The 20,363-nt window shown below is 40.6% G+C and overlaps 1 protein-coding gene across 7 annotated transcripts in view; it reads left to right on the forward strand.

Annotated features, from left to right (window-relative positions):
* The window catches only part of sdk2b (sidekick cell adhesion molecule 2b), a 565,983-nt gene that overhangs the window by 455,136 nt on the left and 90,484 nt on the right, over positions 1 to 20,363 (forward strand). For all 7 annotated transcript variants that reach the window (XM_072455684.1, XM_072455687.1, XM_072455686.1 and 4 more), the window contains exons 15-20: positions 52 to 199; positions 3,708 to 3,848; positions 6,461 to 6,642; positions 11,502 to 11,617; positions 15,218 to 15,413; positions 16,813 to 16,911. In XM_072455684.1, the coding sequence (XP_072311785.1) occupies positions 52 to 199; positions 3,708 to 3,848; positions 6,461 to 6,642; positions 11,502 to 11,617; positions 15,218 to 15,413; positions 16,813 to 16,911 (882 nt within the window). The remainder of the gene's footprint in view (positions 1 to 51; positions 200 to 3,707; positions 3,849 to 6,460; positions 6,643 to 11,501; positions 11,618 to 15,217; positions 15,414 to 16,812; positions 16,912 to 20,363) is intronic.

Here is a 20,363-nt window from a genome sequence, read left to right on the forward strand (position 1 = left end):
ACATTTTCTTCTCGTTTTGTCTCCGCTTCACATCTCAATTCTCTGCCCCAGACGCTCCGTGGGCCATCCTGCTGGCCAACATCGAGCCGGAGTCCACGGCGGTGACGGTGAACGGGCTGATCCCGGCGCGCTCCTATCAGTTCCGCCTTTGTGCCGTTAACGACGTGGGCAAGGGACAGTTCAGCAAGGAGACGGAGCGGTGAGCCCTAAACACACGGCGTACAGCCACTAAAGCGGGCTTCTTATCCTCTATCGACCCACTTCCTCCCAGAGCAGAACGGACCACGCAACAGAAGGCACAGTTAGCCTCAAGTTTATGGGGAAGGAAAGCTTTGCATCTTTTATGAGCAGGTTTATTATTCTATCTCTTTAGATTGCCTTTGAAAGTTATGTGGCCGTTTATGTCCACGTAGGATTTCAAGCCCCAAGCCTGTGTAAACAAATGGAGAAAATTACAGCTTCGTTTATAATACTCGAGCAGTGTCTCCAGATATATGTGTTTTTATGACTTTTATCACTTATATTTATTGGTATATTTCTTATACCAAATAAAGTGAATGAGTACAAACTTGATATTGGGTATAAAGGCTATGATGATATCCATTATTACTACTAGATACACAAAAAAAATACCATGTTTTTCTTTTTGTTTTGTTTTTTCCCAAATATCTGGTTTAAAATGTGTGTTTTTTTTGCCATTTTTTATAATATTATTTTATATTTTTGCTTGTATATATAGCTAAAATGTGCCTGGATAAAAAATATAAAAGAGGAAGAGGCAAATACAACTAAAAGGGCTTATGACCGATTAAATACAATTGACATTATATCTGTGCATAGTTAAAAAGTACAAAAATACACAGTACAATTTTTAATAAAGTACAACAACGAATTTGTATTAGATCGCTCGCACACATGTTTAAGGTATTTTTTTAGCCTTGTAAAAAATGATGTTACACGTTGCTTGATGATATTTTATTTTTGTACTTAAGCTGCTACTAAATCAAAATGTCACGCTTTTTACAAGAGCCAGAGCGACGACATGAGCTCTCTGAGTAACGCCGCTCCAAAAACATCACAGTCCTTCGCTTTGATCATTCCAACAGCTGAAAATGTCAAAAATAAAATTGAGCGCTACCTGCCAGGAAAGTTTAAACCTCTGAGACGGAGACAAAGGGACGAACACAATCCGTTACCTTGGCAACCGCTCCGCTCTGACTGATCCTTTGAGTCGGAAGTGAGTGAGTGACGGGGAGTGAGACCGTATCAGGGCCGGACTCTGCGCGGTCTCTGAGGGCTTCGTGTACGACGAGCGGTGCAACGCGGCTTTTCACAGCGACCGATGCCACGAAATGACCCTTTTCCTTAGAAACGAGGCGCTGCACGTGAATAGGAAAGAATCTTAAACGTCGATTTGTGTAGGTCACTGACATAAATGTAAGTCCAAGGCTAAAAAATGTCACATATTTGTGATGAATAAATCTGAAAAATGAATGGAGATGGTTTAAAAGGTTTAAAATATTTTTTTCTTGACATAGTAGATCAAAATGGGGAAAAAAATTGGCTTTACTGAAATGTCATTAAAACTTTGATAAATCGGTGAGCCTCAAACACACACGCCACAGCACAGCCACTAAAGTCTATCGACCCGCTACTGAAGTTAAAAAATGTGGATGAATCCTTCAGTGGGATCCGTACAAGTCTTGTTTCGTCCAAGATTGCAAAGTTTGGTGTGTTCAGGTGCTACTTTAAGGTCTGATCTTTATGTCTCTGCTGGAGAAAGATGCACATGGAGGACGCAAAACAACCTAATGTCCCATACAAACTGTGGATGAAGCGGATGAAATGACATAATGAAACATCTTTAGGTGCAGATTGAACACGGTTCTTGTTTCTAAGTGAGAGCCTCCACGTTGAGAGAGCAATACTCTACCAATCGACTGTGTTTACAATGAACAGTCGAATAGTTCTGCGTGAATAATTGTAGACTGAGTTGACTCTGACATCCCCCCACCTCGTCCCGCTGCTGCGTCCCGGGCCAGAGGAGCACTGCGGGCGCTCCGTCTGTCTGAGGCTGGGACCTGGCGCTCCGTGTGGCGTCCTGCTACTGCCACGCTTCAGCTCGCTGCATCACAAGCTCCGACAAGATCTCAGAAAATGACTTTGGTGGTGTGACGAGGAGCGATATGGCAAAAACAATGGTTATTTTTTACAATACTTTGGAGGTTTGCTTTCAATTTTAATCTTTTCAACGTAAACCTGACAGATTTTACTCATTTAAATTCAATCACAAAAGCCCCAAGTTGATAACTGATTAGTGTAAATGACAATACATATGATTTAACCTCAATTTGATTAGAATAAATGAATTGCACCGCCCTATAAAATGATATATGTTGACTGATATGATGCTATGGTATATTTACGTTGTATTTCTCTTGTGAATTCTTCATTATTGAACAATTTTAGATTAGACAAAATAACTTAATCCCAAATATACTGCGCATTCTATATGTGTACTATAAACTTTACTTTTGCAGTAATTCATTGAAAGAATAATCATTTCTCCTACTGAATCAACTATATGTACTACTATTGTAACAAGTATTTACAGTTAATCTACTTTTGCATTCCTGTTGATGCTTTTGACAGTATTATTGTAAAATGTCTCTGAAAAAGGACGTTCCTATACATTTAGATGAATTAATTGAATAAAAACATAGCCGGTACACCCAAATACAAGCGTTTTTTTAGTTGCAAGAAGGGAAACTGTCAGATTGTACCACTAAAACAAAAAATGCGTCTTGCTCATGTTGTGGGATTTCTGTAACAGTAACAGAGAAATAAGGCAAAAGTGTCTTACTCAAAAGTGAATGTTTATTTCTGTTGCGCGCAGCAGAAATCACAAACAAATACACAACCGACTCCCTCCCCAGTCGACCCCAGAACAAGGAAGAGTACAGCTTTATAAAGACAAGTTAAAAAGGGGCATGTGAGACCAAAAGCAGTTAAACCAGCTGAGTCAAAATACAGAATACCAGAGCGTCCTTAGAGTCTACAGGCTAAACTCACAAAGATGTCTCTGTACAAAGTCATACAAAGGCATCTGATAATCCTAAAAAGAGATGACTTCTTTATGGCAGTGAGATCTAACCCTTTATCCAGATAAGAGTCGATTGACCCGGGTCCAGGACCGGGTCATCCGCTTCATTCATTCATTTGATCTATTTATACAGGGAAATGACAATGAGAAAAGTTCTGTTTTTCATGTAAAAAACACAACACACACAAAAAAAACACCCAAAAATCAAACAAAGGATACTAAAACACAAATAAAACACTCAATACATACACATTTATACATAAAATATGAGATAAAATGATATAAAACAAAATTGGCACTGCAGGTAGTCCTTGACCAGGTCTTTAAAATCCTTAAAAGGCATAAAATGATTGAATTTAAAGAGTCTCTGTGTTTTGTTCCACAGGAGAAAAGTTGTTGAAAGCCTTTTGTTGATACGATGTAAGATAAATATGTTCTGAGACCTCAAAACGGTGAATACTTGAACTAATGTGCGATAAACTTGATAAATAATCATACAAAATACCAACTAGATGCTAAAACAACTTAAGAAAAAAAAAAAAACGTTAAACCGTGACGTGACATTCCCCCACTATAATTACCATCGGTTTGCATCTTCCTGCAGAGTCGCTTTGCCCGAGGAACCTCCGAGCTCGCCTCCCCAAAACGTCATCGCCAGCGGCCGCACGAACCAGTCCATCATGATCCAGTGGCAACCTCCTCCCGAAAGTCACCAAAACGGCATCCTCCGAGGCTACAATGTCAGGTAACGGGAACGTAGAGCCGTGGTCAACGTTACGGTTATTCGGGGTTGACAATAACGCATTAAACAGTCACATTTTGTCTTTAACAACTTGCCACAGTGGCCATTTCTACAGTGTATTCAAGGGAATCCAAGCCCACACTGTATGTTTTATTCAGTGAAACATTTTTGTCGGGTTTTTGGAGCAACGTTAATAAAAAATATTGCCTGACATCAAAAAGAAAGTCGGCGCATTGACAAAGCAAAAGCAGTAAACACGCAATTAGTGTAGTTTTCAGGCTTGTTTTTAATTAGTCAGTGTGGAAAAAAACAACTGCAATGGACGGTAAAGCGTTTCCATTGTGACTGGCGCATTGTCTCCCCCTAAAGGGCCAAGCGTGTACTAAGATGAGATAAGATAAGATAATTGTTTGTTGTTTGTTGATTATTGTCCACACAGGGGGAAAGGACAGATAACTTATAGATCTTAATAGAAGAACTCTTATAAACAAAACAAAAAACTCTTATAAACAAAACTCCTCTCATCTCTTAATAGGGAATGGAGGGGGGGAAAAAAATAAAAATTTTAAATTAAAAAAATAAAAAGATAAAGATAAAAATAAAATAATAATACAATAAAATAAAATAATAACAATAAAATAAAGTAAAGTAAAAATAGCTAGCATAAGACTAAATAATACTTATACTAATGGTAAGAAAACAAAACACTCTTATTTACATCAGTTGTATGCACATGAATATGGCCTTAATTGCTTGTGAGTACGACAGTAATTGCACATGAATATGACGGTATTGCACATGGTTAAGTCAGTATTGCACATGAATATGACGGTATTGCACATGGTTAAGTCAGTATTGCACATGAATATGACAGTATTGCACATGGTTAAGTCAGTATTGCACATGAATATGACGGTATTGCACATGGTTAAGTCAGTATTGAATATGACGGTATTGCACATGGTTAAGTCAGTATTGCACATGAATATGACAGTATTGCACATCGTTAAGTCAGTATTGCACATGAATATGACGGTATTGCACATGGTTAAGTCAGTATAGCACATGAATATGACGGCATTGCACATGGTTAAGTCAGTATTGCACATGAATATGACAGTATTGCACATGATTAAGTCAGTATTGCACATGAATATGACGGCATTGCACATGGTTAAGTCAGTATTGCACATGAATATGACGGTATTGCACATGGTTAAGTCAGTATTGAATATGACGGTATTGCACATGGTTAAGTCAGTATTGCACATGAATATGACAGTATTGCACATCGTTAAGTCAGTATTGCACATGAATATGACGGTATTGCACATGGTTAAGTCAGTATAGCACATGAATATGACGGCATTGCACATGGTTAAGTCAGTATTGCACATGAATATGACAGTATTGCACATGATTAAGTCAGTATTGCACATGAATATGACGGCATTGCACATGGTTAAGTCAGTATTGCACATGAATATGACGGTATTGCACATGGTTAAGTCAGTATTGCACATGAATATGACAGTATTGCACATGAATATGACGGTATTGCACATGGTTAAGTCAGTATTGCACATGAATATGACAGTATTGCACATGGTTAAGTCAGTACTGCACATGAATGACGGTATTGCACATGGTTAAGTCAGTATTGCACATGAATATGACGGTATTGCACATAGTTGAGTCAGTATTGCACATGAATATGACGGTATTGCACATGGTTAAGTCAGTATTGCACATGAATATGACGGTATGGCACATGGTTAAGTCAGTATTGCACATTAATATGACGGTATTGCACATTGTTAAGTCAGTATTGCACATGAATATGACGGTATTGCACATGGTTAAGTCAGTATTTGTCAGGGAATTAGACATACACCAATGCTATTCCTTAACACATAGAGAACACAATTCAACTTAGAATATGAAACGACACAGAAATGTCAGACATTTGTATGGCATGCATGGGAGAAAACGCAGGGACTGATCACGCAAGCTGTGGTACGCAGCCTGCGTGATCCTCCTGCGTCTCACCTCGTTTTTTCCCATGCTGGTTGGTTTTATTAGATATTCTGGAATAGGCGGGTCACATTTCTCATTGGTCAGCCTCACATCAAGGCACTTGGTATTTTTCCGTAGAGATCAAGCCTTGGGTAAACATTACCCAGACTCCTCTGGGCTGTCACCCCCTCCCTAGGGTAAACATCCTTTGGCCCATCTTTACGACCCCTTCACAAATGCAGTTTGTCACACACCCGTTCTTCTCTTAGACTAATGATGCAGATAAAATATCACTATTATGCAGATAAAATACATCACAGAAATATACTCATATATTCACATTTTATCACAGTATTGCACATGAATATGACGGTATTGCACATGGTTAAGTCAGTATTGCACATGAATATGACGGTATTGCACATGATTAAGTCAGTCAAATATGTCAAGTTTGCACGTGTTCAGGGCTAGCAGTGTTTGTTATACAGTCTGACAGCAGCAGGAAGGAAAGACCTGAGTGCTGCAATTAGCGATACGTCAATTAGCGCTACGTCAATTAGCGCTACGTCAATTAGCGCTACGTCTCTGGTGTATTGCAGGTATCGGCTGACAGGGCTCCCCGTGGACTACCAGATCAAGAACATCAGCAGTCCGGACGTGACCAACCTGCTGCTGGAAGAGCTCATCATCTGGACCAACTACGAGATCGAAGTGGCGGCGTACAACGGGGCAGGACTCGGCACGTTCAGCCACAAGGTGACGGAGTGGACGCTGCAAGGAGGTGAGAGCCATCAGAATGTCACGCCGTTGTCTTTGAAGTGTGGGATTTTTGAAGTGGATTGAGTACATAGCAAATAATGTGAATACTTTATCTATAAAACGATACAAAAAACGTGCCTGCTACGACTTTTTACATATTTTTACTCTATCAGCAATTATTATTATTTATTTTTTTATAATGTAAATTACAACGCTATTTTCCGAAGAAGATCTACCGTATTTTCTGGACTATAAGTCACACCTTTTTTCATAGTTTTGGCCAGGGTGCGACTTATACTTATATTTATACTTATATACTTATACTCATACTTAAATGTTTTTTTCTTCTCATTCGCATTTTTTGGCTGGTGCGACTTATACTCCAGTGCGACTTATAGTCCAGAAAATACGGTACTACTGGTAATAGATTGCTTGCTAAATAATATGCACTGCTTTTCAGATTTAAAGAACGTATTGAACCCTCAAACTTTTATTTTTGTACAATTTAGAGGAAAGATAAAGGTCATAATATCACAAGCTACTTTAACGTCAGAAATTGTGTTCCAACTGAATTAAGAATCAAATCAAATCAAATCAATTTATTTTTGTAAGGCCCAAAATCACAACAACAGTTGCCTCTGAGGGCCACAGGGAGAAATGAATCAACAATGTCTGTGGTGGCGATGAAGTCAGACAATGTCTGTGGTGGCGAGGGACGATGTCCCAGGGTCCTCTGTCCTTAGACTCTCCTTCTCGGCCAGGAAAAACTACAAAAAAAACCTCTTTGGGAAAAAAGCGTAGAAACCTGGAGGAGTTCCAGTGAAGGAGAGATCCGACTCTCACAGACGGACAGACGGACACGAGGAGACTGTAGCTGGACCCACTCTTCAGGCAGATGAGGGACCGACTGAGTCGAGCTGGACCCACTCTTCAGGCAGATGAGGGACCGACTGAGGCGAACTGGACCCACTCTTCAGGCAGATGAGGGACCGACTGAGGCGAACTGGACCCACTCTTCAGGCAGATGAGGGACCATCGGGGGCGAGCTGGACCCACTCTTCAGGCAGATGAGGGACCGTCGGGGGCGAACTGGACCCACTCTTCAGGCAGATGAGGGACCGACTGAGGCAAACTGGACCCACTCTTCAGGCAGATGAGGGACCGACTGAGGCGAACTGGACCCACTCTTCAGGCAGATGAGGGACCGACTGAGGCGAACTGGACCACCTCTTCAGGCAGATGAGGGACCGACTGAGTCGAGCTGGACCCACTCTTCAGGCAGATGAGGGACCGACTGAGGCGAACTGGACCCACTCTTCAGGCAGATGAGGGACCGACTGAGGCGAACTGGACCCACTCTTCAGGCAGATGAGGGACCGTCTGAGTCGAGCTGGACCCACTCCTCAGGCAGATGAGGGACCATCGGGGGCGAGCTGGACCCACTCCTCAGGCAGATGAGGGACCGTCTGAGTCGAGCTGGACCCACTCCTCAGGCAGATGAGGGACCATCGGGGGCGAGCTGGACCCACTCCTCAGGCAGATGAGGGACCGTCCACACAGGGCAGGGACCACTTCACCAGGGGAGGGGCATCTGGGTCCACAGGTCCTCAGGAGTGAGAGAAAGAAAAAGAAGGCGGTGAACAGTTTGCAAGTGGAATCAAAAAAATAAATATTGTTTGATAGCATAAGTAGTCAGAAGAAGAAGAGGATAGTGCTCAAGCTGTCATACTTCCCCCAGCATAGTTACTCCTAGGGCAGCGTAGCTAAAGCTGTGGGTTTATGTTTCTGTTCCTAACTACTCTGACCATAAGCGATTTCGAAGAGGAACGTTTTAAGCCTGGACTTAAATGAAGAGACTGTGTCAGCATATTTAACATGGGTCGGGAGCTGATTCCATAACACAGGAGCTTGGTAGCTAAACGCTCTACCTCCTACAGTACTTTTAGAGACTCTTGGCACCACCAGAAGGCCGGCATTCTGAGAGCGAAGAGCTCTGTTTGGATGATATGGTTCTATAGCATCTTTGAGGTAGGATGGGGCCATGTCATTTATGGCTTTGTAGGTCAAGAGTAGAATTTTAAATTTGATTCTAGACTCGACGGGGAGCCAGAGAAGAGACTTCAGCACCGGCGTAATGTGCTCTCTTCTTTTTGTTCCTGTTAGTAATCTTGCTGCTGCATTTTGAACCAGTTGAAAGCTTTTTATGGAGCTTTTAGGACACGCTGCAAGCAGGGAGTTACAGTAGTCTAATCTAGTCGTTACAAATGCATGGATAAGTTTTTCGGCATCACTTTTAGGCAGGATTCTTCTGATTTTGGCTATGTTGCGCAAATGGAAATAGGCTGTTTTACAAGCTTGATTTATATGAGCTTTAAATGAGAGCTCCTGGTCAAATAAGACTCCAAGGTTTCTTACAGTAGAACTGGAGGCTACACTGACATTGTCCAGTGTGACTATCTGCTCAGATAGAGTCTCGTAGATGCTTAGGGCCAAGCACAATGACCTCGGTTTTTTCAGGGTTTAGAAGCAGGTAGTTAAGTGTCATCCAGGTTTTTATCTCCTTCACACAAGTACTAAGTCTGTCTACTTGATCGCTCTGATCAGGTTTCATTGATAAATACAGCTGAGTGTCATCTGCATAGCAGTGGAAGTTAATGCCATGCTTTCTGATCATGTTGCCTAATGGCAGCATATAAAGAGTAAACAGAATTGGACCGAGTACCGAACCCTGTGGCACACCGTAAATTACTTTAGAGCAAGGTGAGGAGCTCTGGTTTACATTAACAAATTGGAACCTATCAGATAGATAGGATTTAAACCAGCTGAGGGCTGTTCCTCCAACACCTACATCACATTCTAACCTCTGCAGAAGAATGTTGTGGTCAATGGTGTCAAACGCTGCGCTGAGGTCCAACAGAACCAGGATTGAGACCAGTCCGAAGAATGAAACTCTTCAACATAAAAACAAAGATTCAAATGACCTAATGACATAAAACAATTCTTGTGTTCTTGTATATGTAATGAATATAGGGTAATGTCATCAATGTGCCTTTATAGCTTGGATATATCATTTTTAAAGGTGCACAATCCAACCATCTTGTGTTTGCTTCATGAAAATCTTGCCTTGAATGAAACTTATCTTCGTTTATTCAGTTACAGGCGTTTTATTACCAAAAATAAATAATAAATACACGGTTTGGTGGCTCCGTGGATATTGCGGAGTTTTGTACTGCCGTTTTGTGAAACACTTGAGGCAAAACAACATCTCCATTGAGAAAAGAGCGTTTTCGGACACCCCAAAGTGCCCCGTTTAAATTAAAACACTTTGTGGACATTAGTGGTGATGAAAAAATAGCCATTATAGCTCTCAATATAATTCACATTACCGGGAAAAAACAATATTCTATGTCTGCAGTGCTGGTTTGATGCGTTTAGTATTGACTTGTCATTTTCTCCGCTCCTAAAAGCTCCCCCTAAAAGCCCTATTGACACACGTGCGTTCAGACTGCGCCGTAATTGCCGTTGTACACAAATAAATCTGTGTTTTTGTCTGAAAGCTACTTCATATTATAGAATCCTCCTCCGATCTATAACCAGCTCACGCACGCGCGCCCTCGCCGCTCTCGCCGCTCTCGCCGCCCTCGCCGCTCTCGCTGTGAGTGGCGTCGGCAGCAGAAACATATCAGTGTCTCTGCCCTGACCCGCGCAACACCAATCAATACTGTCATCAAAACAGAGAGCAACAGACATCTCCCGCCCCTGCTCGCCGCTGTTAACTTCTCTATCATCCGCCGTTGTGTTGTGAGTCTGAGGTTTGTGAAGACGTATGGACGAGCAAAGGTGCGGCAATGTAACAGACTATAACAGGAGTAAATAAGGTGTTGGAGTGGCAAAGCAAAGAAAAAGAGTCACGCCCGGTGCTTAATCTATTGGATGACACATATTGTATACTGCATAAAAATATAATCCACAAAAAGTATTGATTCTATTGTAGTAGAAAGGCAGGAGTGGGACTCAAACATCTTCCATTCTCATCCTTCGCTCAAGATTTAGCTATGAAATTCTTGCCCTTGTGTGATAAAGAGTGTTTTATTATTTATTGCGTGAATGGGGACTATACCTAGATATAGAGGACTATATACATACATATATATAATATATGGGATATAGGATTGTTTCAGTGTAAGCCTGTGGTCCCATGGGCCCTCCAGTGTTTGCAAACAGAATGTCTGCATTCTATAAGATGGTACACTTCCATACTTTGGTTCAAATGCCTTTTTAATGGAGGATTTGCCCTCTAAACATGGCAAACAATTAAAAACTAGGGCTGTTTTTGTGACATATCCAAGTTTGAAGTGTTCTGTCATTTATAGACAGGATTAGCGCCTGCATAAAAGCTGCATAATTAACATTTTAATAACGTTATGCCAGACAAATGGAATGAAAAACATATCTGGCCTTTTTGATAATCAAATATTATTTTTATTTCATTAAGCACCACAAATTCTACTTAAGTATGTGAGCTTTATAACATCTACTTTGGAAGTTTGATATAAATATTACAAATGTATAAACAACAACCATTTGTACAGTCTACACACATCAAACTGATCTTTATTTTTTATTTTACTGCCTTATTAACATAGGATAAACGTTTGTATCAGTACCAGGCTGGCTCATAAGTAAATACTGTCACTGTCTCTCAATTGTAAAAAATAAAACTTTTAAATCTCGGTCATCTGTTATTTGAAACGACTCTGGAGCTTCACTGAAATCACACTTTATGTCTATCATTTGTCCCCTTTCTAACCTTTTCTTTTCAAATGTTTCCACACGCCTGAATAGACTAAATATATATATATATGTTTCTATATCCCTCAGTGCCAACCATCGCCCCCGGCAACGTCCAAGCTGAACCAGTCAACTCCACAACCATTCGTTTTACATGGACAGCCCCGAACCCTCAGTTCATCAACGGCATCAACCAGGGCTACAGGGTGAGTATCTGTCACCGCGGCGACCGTCGGCACAGCTGTCAGCGCCCGAGTTGTAGTATCAAACACGGCGCGTTGTATCCAAGGAGCCGGAGGGCAGGAGATATTCGCCTGAACGATGCACCGCGTCCAGCCGTTCGTCAGTTTCAGGCCGTTCTCTTTATCTCGGGAGCATTTCTCACTTAGTTGCGGTGTGGGACTGTGCGCCGCTCGTGTCCAACGCATGTCTTCATTATTCGCTCTGTCCAGTCAAAAATGGGTTAAGTATTTTTCGTGCATAGTTGAAGGGAATTAAGAAAGACACAGGGAGTCATGTGTTCTAATTAAGTGCGAGGCGTTTTCTCCCTTTTTGTGTCACTTTTCCCCTTTTTTAACCGAAAAATATGTTCTTTACTTGTTGTCTCTTGATATCTCGGTGGAAATAGTTATTATTATTATTTATTTATTGTGTTTTTTTTTTGCTGTTTTGATGTGAAACGAAGAATTAGAACAATACTAATTTGGGAAAAAACGTTTTTATAAGTATTGTACTATTGTATGGGCTAAAAAAAAATGGTTCTGGATGTATTTTACTGCATTCATGTGGTGCTCACTTTTATCCACCTTTTATTGCCCTGGGGTTCACTTTTATCCACCTTTTATTGCCCTGGGATTCACTTTTATCCACCTTTTATTGCCCTGGGGTTCACTTTTATTCACCTTTATTCACGTTTTAGTGCCCTGAGGTTCACTTTTATCCAACTTTTATTACCCTGGGGTTCACTTTTATTCACCTTTAAAGCCCTGGGATTCACTTTTATTCACCTTCATTGCCCTGGGGGGTTCACTTAAACATTTCAGCTCTTTAACTAAACGTCGCAACATTTAGCGGTTTACTGTCATTTTCACGGTCAGTTGATTTCACTATTACACTACAATTTAACGTGCAAACTTCCGAGATAAAAGAACGCAAACAAGTCGGAAAACCCTGCTTTTCACCTCAGAAACGGGAAATGAACACAGAAATCGTGTGACAAGGCGGGTAGAATGGCTGAAGCGGTAATTGTGGTGCGAGAAGTAGCTGTAGGTTGCAGACGTAGCTGTGGCAGTGGTAATTATAGTAGTAATAGTCCAACCATAGTCATTATTTTAGTGGCTGTTATCGTTTTAACACTTTGTTTTACTTCAGTGACGACCATTAGTATATCCCTTTCCACCCCCACTTAACGTACAGCAAAAGTTATACCTTATTTAAAACTTTAACTTGTTTTTTTTCACTGAATTTTTTATATTTTTCAAGCGATTGCTTCAAAATACGCAGCATTCCCTCGCTCCACTTACGCAGGATTACAATAGCTGTAACACACTCACAGACTTATAAATGATGTAACGAGACAGTTTTGCAAGAAAGTTTCCACTGTCCAGAGAACGTTCCCGGCTATAACTTCTCACAAAACCAGGGAATAAAAAGACCAGTGGGACTTATTAGGAATGCACCTAATTGGTCATCCCAGGCCTCAACTCCCCGCTGTAAATACTTAGAATAACAAGCAAGATGGCGTCCTCCGGCCCTCCGGCGAGCCCTCCACTCCTGCAGTCGCTACTGAAACTGCTCAACCGCTCACGGCCCCAAGCGTCTTCAGGGAGACCGCTTCGAAGACATAAAACATTGTTAGAAAAAAAAAAAAAAAAACTACAGTGATATATATTCAGTGTTGTCAAGAAACTCCTGTGTGGCTCAGTTATGCAAGAAAGGGAGAGGAAAAGGGGATAAAAAATGATTCTCTATTTGCAGCTGTCATTTTTTACAAGACAGTTCATTATCTGTCTTCTTGGTTTTCTGTATGAAAAAACTGTTCAGAATGTGATGCCGAAATAAACAAAAGAAGGAGATTTGGAGGCCGGTGCGTTCGTTTACATTTATCGGATCGTTGCTGTGTATAAAGAATACAAAAATACTTGGGATTAACCAAATTTTTAACATTTTGGCCACTCCTTTTAAAAAAAATGTCTTTGTCAAAACCCGCACAGACGTGAGCAATTAGAAAAAAATCCAATTACTCACGTCAGATGTAACTGTGTACATTACGTTTCAATAATGTGAAATCAGATAATGATTAGATATGTGATGTGCATGTAAACACAGCTAGAGAGTGAGTTTTTGCATTTGTAATTATGTCAGTTACTTAAAGATTGTGCTGAGTATAGATAATATCCACATAATAACACAAGAAATAGCTACAAAAGCACATTAAAGGGAAACCTGTATTAATGCAACACAGTACAGTACAGTTTATAGCTAAAATACAAAATTCTACTTGAATTAAACCGTAATATGGATTCAGACGACTAAATTAGCACGACATTTTTGTTGACTAAAACTACAGTTTGGGCCATGAATTTCCATACATAGGAAACCGTTTTTATTTAGTTGGAGTTGTGCTTGTTATGGTGTTAATGACACGTTCCTTGAGATGATTTATGTCTTGTTTCTTTACTTAAAACACCTAAGGACGTCTAGATTATTAGGTTAATCAAGATTTTTTATTATTCTGGCCACAAAATAAGTGTAAGTACCAAAAAATAATAATTGTGAAGTATTTTTTGTTCAATATACAGCCCAAAAAATAGATGTAAATGTAAATGTCTGTTTTTGTCACATTTCACTTTATTTTGTCTTTCAGAAAGTAAAATTTGTCTTCCAAAAAGTAAAAAACTTGAGGAACAACCTGTTTCTTCACGGGAAAGAAAGAAAATGAAAGATTTGGCTGTTGCTTGGTCACACTAGATTCTGATTCTGACAGTCTCAATAACAGTTGTGAATGAACATAAAAATAGGATATTGTGACATCCTTAGCTACACCGTGGCCTTCAAGTGCCCCTTAAGATAGAAATCAAGAGTAAAGAGCTCTGGGGATGTGGGAGACCACTCCACGGGACCATGCCGACCAATCATATGCATGGAAACGTATGGCCCGCCCTGTTGACTAAAACTAACTAGTCTTAGTTTCTTAAATCCTGACTAAAACCAAAAACAATTGTTGTCGACTGAAAATGAACAGTGAATACTTGCCCCCCACCCAAACACATTTACACAAAGACAAAGTGGGTGGGGTGTATTGTTCATAGACCCCGTAGAGCAGGCATGTCCAAACTAGGGCCCGGGGGCCAAATGCGGCACTCAGACCAATTTTTGTTGGCCCTCCAGCTTCCTGCTATGTCGGCCCAAACAACAAAAACTAGTACTTTTTACTGTGAAATTGGGAAAATTCAGGCATATTGATGTTTTACAAACCTAATATTAATGTTCTAGGTCTAATTAAAGGTTATGGAGGCTCATCGCAATTACATCAAATGCAAAATTTTGAATGATTCACTTTGTCATTCAACAAATTCGACATTGTCAAGTTGTTTGTGGCCCTCTGCCCCGTATACGTTTCAAAATGAGGCCCTTGGTGAAAAAAGTTTGGACACCCCTGCCGTAGAGTCATACTTTTGTCTTCGTACAGGCGCAACCCCAAAGACAACTTATACTCTTGAGATTGGAAAAGAAATGACCCGCTCTCGTCTCAGCTCGCTCACAGTTCTCCCTTTGCCTTCCTGTTTCGTCTGCTGTTATTCCAGCTGCTGGCCTGGGAGCCAGGGAGGGAACAAGACATTGCGATGGTGACGGTGCGGCCCAACTTCCAGGACAGCGTCCACGTGGGGTACGTGACGGGCCTCAAGAAGTTCTCCGAATACTACACCTCAGTCATCTGTTTCACCACGCCCGGAGACGGACCTCGCAGCCCCCCCAAACTGCTCAGGACGCACGAGGACAGTAAGATATTTCTGTTACTCACTTAAGTTCATCTCTCACGGTGGCGCCGTCCCACATCTCACGGGCTCGATGTTTTATTCATGCAGAGTCGTAGAACGAGCGCTAATGAACAAGTGGGTGTGTAGCATCTAGGCGGGATCGCGGTAAATGAGGTACACGGTTGCCTTGGAGATTATTGGTTGATGGAAAAAAAAATCATTCCCATGAGCTAATTAAGTTCTGCCATGATCTCGTTTTTGCTAATTTGTTCATAAACACGTATTTAAAATAGAAAGTGAGTTTGCGCTAGACTGTGTGCTATTTTGCCAAGTGGCTCTGCTCGTGCTCACACTCTCTTCTCTTAACTTCGTCTACAAAGCAGCCTTCTCTTTGGGACGAGGGTAATTTAGGTGTTGTATTTTTTTGTGCCACTGCAAAAATCATCTGCAATCCTAGAGCACTATGTACCTTCGCTGGTGTATGGGCCTCTCTACAGATCCGACCTGTATCTTAGCCCGGTGGTGCTGTCACCTGATTCTCTCCAATTTACTGCAATACTGTGGAATTTATTAGATTAGATTTGATTAGAATTTTCCTGGCAAAACTGCAACATCTCTATGGAGACAAATGGGTGGTGAAAAGTTGCAGAGTAAACGTTTAAATTAATTGTTTCCTGTGGCAAAAGAATGTTTTGTTCTTATCAATCTCACGTTCCATCCTTCCCTCACTCGTGAAAAAGACTCCGAGATACTTGAACTCTTCCTCTTGGGGAAAGGACTCCCCACCCACCTGGAGGGGGAACAACACCTTTTTCCGGTTGAGAACCATGTCCTCTGATTTGCAGGCGCTTATTCTGCTTCACACTCGGCTGCAAACCGTCCCAATGCATGTTGTAGGTTCAGGTTTAATGGAGCCAGCAGGACAAAGTCATCTGTAAACAGCAGATATGTATGGTCCCCTAACTGGACACCCTTCAACCCCTGACTGCGCCTAGAAATTCTGTCCATAAAAACTATGAACAGAACCGGTGAAAAAGGGCAGCCCTGGGGGAGTCCAACATGCACTGGGAACAGGTCCGACTTACTGCAGGCAATGTAAACACAGCTCCTACTCCGGTCATACAGGGACCGGACAGCACTGAGCAAAGGGCTCTGGACCCCGTACTCCCGGAGCACCCCCCACAGGACGAAATGCACATGTGTATAGAGCTGGTCCAGTGTTCCACGACAGGGACAAAAACCACACAGCCAATATTGTCATTTGCATTGTATATTCACTATTCAGCTTGGGGCTTATTCAAACCATCTCAATCCGACTTGTCTGGTTCCAAAACATCTAACCTGTCCAGACCATATCACTGCCCATTCTTGTCTGTCCAAAAGTGCACCTCATAATCATCATTATTGCCTCCTTTCTTCAGCTCCTGGCCCGGTCGGACATCTTAGTTTCACAGAAATCTTGGACACGTCTCTCAAAGTCAGCTGGAGTGAACCCAATGAGAAGAATGGCGTTCTTACAGGTTTGTGATTTATAATTCACTCTCCAGAAGTGTAGATTGGTGAGATATACGAGCCGTACTAGTTTCATGGCAATACTTGTGTGATGGCTGAGAAAACAGTTATCAGGGAATGGTGCTTGCTGTGACTTTTCTTATACTATTTTTGAAAAAACCTTTGAAATGTACAACATTTTGGAAACAACTGAAAAAAAAAGCGGCTACGGATAGAGAAACTTGGTATGGCTCTTGTTATAATAAGAAGTGATAATAGCTTTTTAATTGTATTTGGCAGAACCGCTTTGCATGTCATCTACATTTCTACTACTACTATTCCTGCTATAATTTCTGCAACTCTTTAAAGGCCGAGCAAAACACCCTTAAATATTACATGATGAATATCTATGTCAGTAATGATGCCCATACCCCCTTTTGCTTTAGCTTTGAAAATCGCAAATTGTACAAATAAGCTTAAACTCACTCCCGTTTTGAATTATTCCGCGGTAGCAAACACAGTTCTCGTTTCGCTGGCAGGCTCGCAGCTCATCAATTCCAGCAGATGTGTTTTCGCGTCGAGATTCACGTGTGATGAAATGTATAAAACATCTTTCCCAATCCGGCGCCTTCGGGGCGGGATGCGAGGTTGGGTGGAGCGGCCGGCGTCGGGATGGGTCGCGCTGAGCGGCAACGAGAGATGGACGCGCGGTTTTGCACTTTAAGCAGGAGAGCAATTTGGGAGAGTGCGCGTGTTATGGCGATATAGAGAAGGTGAGTAGTAAAACACGGGGTAGAAGGCCTGTCATGTTAAGGCCTTAAAAGCGCCGGCTGTCAGGGAAAATAAACAGTCAAGTGGATGTGGTCAAAAGTGCAAATATCTTTTACAAGTCCGTTCTGCGGGTTTGGTTGTGTCTGTAGAAGAGTTCAGGTTTGTGCAGTTTGAGGATTAATGTGAGTGTCATGGTTTCAGATGGAGGGCAGGAGCTTTTAGGATGATTTACAGTTCTTTTTAATAGAAATATCCAAATGTATGACCCACAATGTTAAATCTTATCATTATTTGTTAGCAATTGGGTCCAAAAACTTGCCATATTACTCGTATGGCTTGAAATCCGTTGGGGTTGAATAATGAAGCTTTTGTAAAAAACATTTTCACTTTTATTGACAAAGAAGATGTTTTACTTAGCGCCTGTTTTTGTTCCATGTGGACAGGCCCAGTAATCACAAAGATATTAAACAAAAAATAGGTCGACAAATCCGCAATATGACAATAAAACAGCAAATTTGACCCGTTCTCCAGCTCAAAACTATAGGGATTTGTGAACATGTGTTTTGATGTTACATGAGCGCAACCTATAGCAGAATTATATAAAGTGTTAATGACTATTTTGCACTCTGTTACTTTTATTTAATCATTTTTGGCTGGTATGTTGCTGGAAAAACACATTGTTGATCCGGCGCTAATAACTAAACTTTTAATTGCCTCAATAAAGCATGAAAATGAGACTTAATCATAATTAAATAGGTTATTAGTCATGATTCATGCTTTGTAAACCTGAATAATTGTTAATAAACTATTTGTTTAATATGAATGATGTCTTTGTTCAAGCTTTGTTAAGGTTAATTAAGGTGTAGTTATTATAAAGTGATGTTCATACTGATTTTACCATTGATATTAGCAACACAGTGAGTGACATCGTTGATTCAATCCCAGCTCTAACCAACGCCTAATGTAACTGTGTCCTAAGACATGTCACTCATGTTTTTTACACATGTTTCATAAAATAAAACACATTGTTAAATATAAAAATGGTCAAAACAGTGAGACATAGTGAGCATGTCAAATCAAATCAAATCAAATCAATTTATTTTTGTAAGGCCCAAAATCACAACAACAGTTGCCTCTGAGGGCCAATGTCGTGAGAGTTTGATTTTATCTGTGATTTACATATGAGTAATGCAGTTAAAATGCTCTTTCACTATCTCACGTGGTGTTTTTCGATTAGCATAATTGATGCGGTGGAGGCTTTTGTGGCGAATGTCCTTCCCGTTCGACCCGATCGAGTCGCCCAGGCTCAAACAGTAACACTGTATGTTCTCTGCGACAGGAAAAAACGAGCGAGGCTGAGAAAAGGCACTCGGATCCATTGTTGACATTGATATCCAAGTGTTTAGAGAGGTTAAGATTGTTGTCCCGGAAACATATGAAAGTCCCGCGCGCTAATGCTGCCGATGCCATGTGAAATTATCGATTTGGCAGAGAGTTTTGCTTAATGCCTTATGCAATCACATGAAAAGAGCTGCCGGCCAAGAAGCAAATTATATTAACTTTGAGAGCGCTGGTGTGTGGACTAGAGTGGGCGGGTGTAATCGCAGCCTGATTTAATTTGCTATATTCAATTTTTGATGAAGTTAATGTAATATTTCTCTTTCCATGCCAGCCCAGAGTTGGCATTGGGGTAACGCTGCTGTCCAATTTCCCCTTAGAGAATGGTCTGTCAGCGTGTTAAGATATTTTTTGGTGGTAAAATATTGAAGGCTTAGCGCGCTGGCGTTTATGTTTGGATGCATCGTGAATGTGGAAGAATATACTGTGAATTTTTGTGTGACAAAGGAGATAGACATAACGTGTAGTTGTGTCTAGGTAACTCTTAACGTTCTAAGAAAAGTAAAGATAAGATCGGCCTTTATTTGTCCACACAATGGGAAATTCAGGTGTTGCAACACAAAGTAGGTACTGAAGTAAAAGAACAGATAACTTAGAGAAAACTTAAAAAAAAAACACTGTTAATAGAAAAGCTCTTTTTATAAAAAGGGAAAGCTTTATACAGATTTTGATACCTGAAATATTATAAAAACACATTTTCGGGGGTAATCGGTTTCTTTAAAATGACTGCATTACGATAATTACTATATCGCTCAATAAATGATAGATGGAGCCGTATTTTGGAAGGTTCCATATTTATCGGGTGTATATTTTCTTTGTACTATGGGTAATTTTACTGATATTTTCTGGTACAATAAGATTAATTATATATACGCACTACAGTACTACTACTTGTTTTGGCTTTGTATTTGCTTTTTTTTTGCTTTTTTTTTTTTTACTTTAGTACATTTAGAAAAAAAAAAAGTTTAAATGTTATTGTATATCATGATATTTTCTGAAGAAAAATATCGCACTTCTAATAGTAGTAGTAGTAGTAGTAGTAGTAGTAGTAGTAGTAGTAGTAGTAGTAGTAGTAGTAGTAGCCAAATTATTCAAATATGGTTATGTTGCATGCTAAACAATGTAGGAGCGGCCCCATTTTATAGTAAATCAACTTTACTACAGTAGCTCTCTTAGTACAACAGTTTGAAGTATTTGTAGTTGTAGTAACAGTTGCTTTACGAATAGCGTCATAGACATTTTTGTTTTTCTACATTGCCGTGACGTAGTAAAACCCACTGATATGATTGTTCTGCCGTCTCTTTTTGTCCAG

This window comes from Eucyclogobius newberryi, unplaced genomic scaffold (genome assembly GCF_026437365.1).
Source record: "Eucyclogobius newberryi isolate DKJ021-1_F unplaced genomic scaffold, fEucNew1.0.hap1 SCAF_20, whole genome shotgun sequence".
In the NCBI taxonomy this organism is placed as follows: domain Eukaryota; kingdom Metazoa; phylum Chordata; class Actinopteri; order Gobiiformes; family Gobiidae; genus Eucyclogobius; species Eucyclogobius newberryi.